Genomic DNA, 3,050 nt, shown 5'->3' on the forward strand with positions numbered 1-3,050 from the left:
TCTTGGCAGGCATTTTGGTATTAACTTGTCTTCACTATGATTAACTCACTTATTTTTTTTTCCAGAATGTTAGTTATAATATATGCAGTGAAAAGTAGGAGACAACATAACATGGCTGTTCACAACAGGGATTTGGGAGTCATACCTCCTAAATCTCAACTTCACATGGTAATTGGGTAGACTGGGCAATTAACCTCTCTAAGACTCAGTTATCTCTAGGCGTAACAATACAAATTTCTATTCGTGACATTTTGGGGGGTTCAATGAATGAAGTCATGGCTAAGCACCTAAACCACAGCCTAACCTATAATAAGCACTCACCATTGTTGTCACAATAAATATCATTTGAAACAAGTCAGAAATAAACAAACTAACCAACCTAAAATGCTAGCCACAATAGAAACAAGGCCTGGTCCAGCACCAATTTCAAGTATTTTAGCATCTTGGAGATTCAATTCCTCTGCGTGTTCCTCCAAATACTGACACAAAGCCGTAGCCTAAAAAACATTTACAATAATTTTTAACCTCAGCATTGGAACCTTGGAAACCAGTAAAAAAAAAACCCTGCCCCCCATCCCAAGTGAAGTACTAAAAGATGTGTTATTAAGTAGTTTCAGCTTACTGAAGGGTTCATAAGAATTAAAACATACATTCAATGCCATATTTTGTGTGCCATCGAATTGATTGCGACTCATAGCGACCCTATAGTACAGAGTAGAACTGCCCCACAGGGTCTCCTAGGCTATAATCTCTACAGGCGCAGATCGCCAGGTCTCCGCCCCTGCACCCCGCCCCCCCAGCGGCTAGTGGGTTCGAACTGCCAACATTTCAGTTAGCCATTGAGTGCTTAACCGTGGCACTACCAGGGCTCCTTATTGCCGTATTTAGACCTTTGGAATATAGCTTCTACGCAGAAAGTAAAAAGTTTAAATTACATCTGAGGAACTGGAAAAACAGACTTGTTCACAAAACTTGCCTATATCCGAAGATTTCATCAATGTCCCAGAAATTAGAAGATCAGCCCAGTTGAATCAGGGGAAGGTAAGGCTAAAGACCAGCAGCTTCCTCTGGCTTAGTCATGCCGAGTCTCCGGCTGCTTTATGAACGTTACTATATAAACTTAAAACACCTCTCTGCTGACTTCTTTGTCAAAATACAGCTTGATTAGGACTTTTGTCTTTTATATTGGATAACTAGGCTGTTATTAAGTGTTTTAAAAAGTGGCTCATCTGAGACACTCCGACAATCAGAACAGTGCTTCTCAAACTTTAGTGTGCACCCGAATCACCTGGAACTTGTTAAAGATGCAGATCCAGGAGGGCTGAGGTGGGACCCAAGAGCCTGCATTTGACAAGCTCCCAGGCAATGCTTACGCTGCTGGTTCACAAACCACACTTCGAGTGGTAGCAAGAGACTAAAAAAAAATTACGTGGATAAATTAAGATAGATTTTTAAAAATGTATAAATACAGGAAATTAAACATCCCTTTCCTTCTTTCTGGTGACACAGTCATTAAGAACTTGGCTGCTAACCAAAGGTCAGCAGTTTGAACCCACCAGCTGCTCCTTGGAAACCATATGGGGTAGTTCTACTCTGTCCTACAGGGTCGTCATGAGTCGGAATCGACTTGATGGCAACGGGTTTTCTTCCCCCCTTCTTTCTTCATTCTCTTCTGTCTCCACCTTTCCAACCTTTCCACAAAGAAAGGAAAGGATATTTGATTTGTATTAATTCAGGAGGTGTTTATGCCACTGAAGTGTCAGCTAGCAGTGCCCTGGGTAAGAGAGATTAAGAAGCGTTATTCATGAGGACATTACTTAAACTTGAGTATAAGTATAAACAGCCTAGAGTTGGGAATGTGAACATTAAGATTAAAAGAAGAAGAAAAATTGAACTCTAATTTGCTTACACTTTTAGACCTTAACTAAAGACGTGTCCTCATCTCCCTACAGAACCTCTGGACTCATTATGACTCCACTTTCCATTTTGGGCCTAGGCTGGAGCTGAGGGCAGCCAGGATTATTTAAAATGAGCTGCCTCACCATTGCCAGTGGTCGGATTAGTAGCACACCTAATCCAATTGGTCTCTCTATTTCATCTTCCTTCAGTCACTGAACAAACGTTTATCACATACACATGCAGAGGTGAATACCACACAGCCATCTCTACTCTCAAAGTGTGAAGTGGGGAGAACAAGGCGTGTAAACCAATTACAATCTGCATTACAGCGACACAAATAGCACGGAGGAGGCATAGACAAGGCACGGCGGTGGAAGTATAGTGAAGGCCAGTGGGAGTCAGAGCTGACTTCACGGTGCCAGGGACAGGTGACCCGGCTCTTGAAGGATGATTGGGAGTGACAATGAACAGGAGACAGAGACACTCCAGGCAGAAGATAGCATGTGAAACAGTAACACGGGTGAAACTGCACCCAACAGCACATGGCACCTAATTTATGAGTTGAGAAGGAAGAAGTTTTGGGGAAAAGAGTTTCTTGGTTCTTCAGGAGAAGAGATGATTATTCTCTCCATGTAGGTTTCAATATTAGGAAGAGAGTGTCACCCGGAACAATCAAGAGGACACGTGCTTTGAGAGATTTTCTGAAGAAGTAAGTGGCTGGAGGCTTCCTTCCTTAAGTCTTCTGACCAGAGAGAGGCTGGCCCCATTTGAGGTGATATCAGGAGACAACTTTTCTCGGCAACAGTTGCATCCTTTGACATTTCGAACACTCTCCCCGGCCCGTTAACCTTATTAGCAAACTCTGAAAAGTGAGAGCTGTGCTTGAAGTCACACAAGAAAAAGGTGTTTTCCCACTTTATAGAAATCCTTCTTCGGCAGCTTTCAGCAAATTGAGGTCCTAAGAAAGACTGGTGCTTGCTGTGTAAAAGGCTGAGACCTTACTGAGAATAAAACAGTCAAGTGGACACATGTTATAGTTGCCTATTTGCCAAATATAACTGGGGAAGCTGGGGAATACTTTGGCGGTTTTCAAACTTGTTAGATCAAAGAAAAGCCTATGTTTGAAGGAAATCATACTTATATGCATAAGG

At 42.3% G+C, this 3,050-nt stretch overlaps 1 protein-coding gene across 1 annotated transcript in view; it reads right to left on the reverse strand.

The window, feature by feature from the left end:
* Positions 1 to 6: 6 nt before the first annotated feature.
* METTL21C (methyltransferase 21C, AARS1 lysine) overlaps positions 7 to 3,050 on the reverse strand; it is a 7,974-nt gene continuing 4,930 nt past the window's right edge. Inside the window, exon 3 of the mRNA XM_023738536.1 lies at positions 7 to 497. Within this exon, the coding sequence (XP_023594304.1) occupies positions 342 to 497 (156 nt within the window). The 3' untranslated portion in view covers positions 7 to 341. The remainder of the gene's footprint in view (positions 498 to 3,050) is intronic.

This window comes from Trichechus manatus, unplaced genomic scaffold, assembly GCF_000243295.1.
Source record: "Trichechus manatus latirostris isolate Lorelei unplaced genomic scaffold, TriManLat1.0 scaffold00118, whole genome shotgun sequence".
NCBI classification, from domain to species: Eukaryota; Metazoa; Chordata; class Mammalia; order Sirenia; family Trichechidae; genus Trichechus; species Trichechus manatus.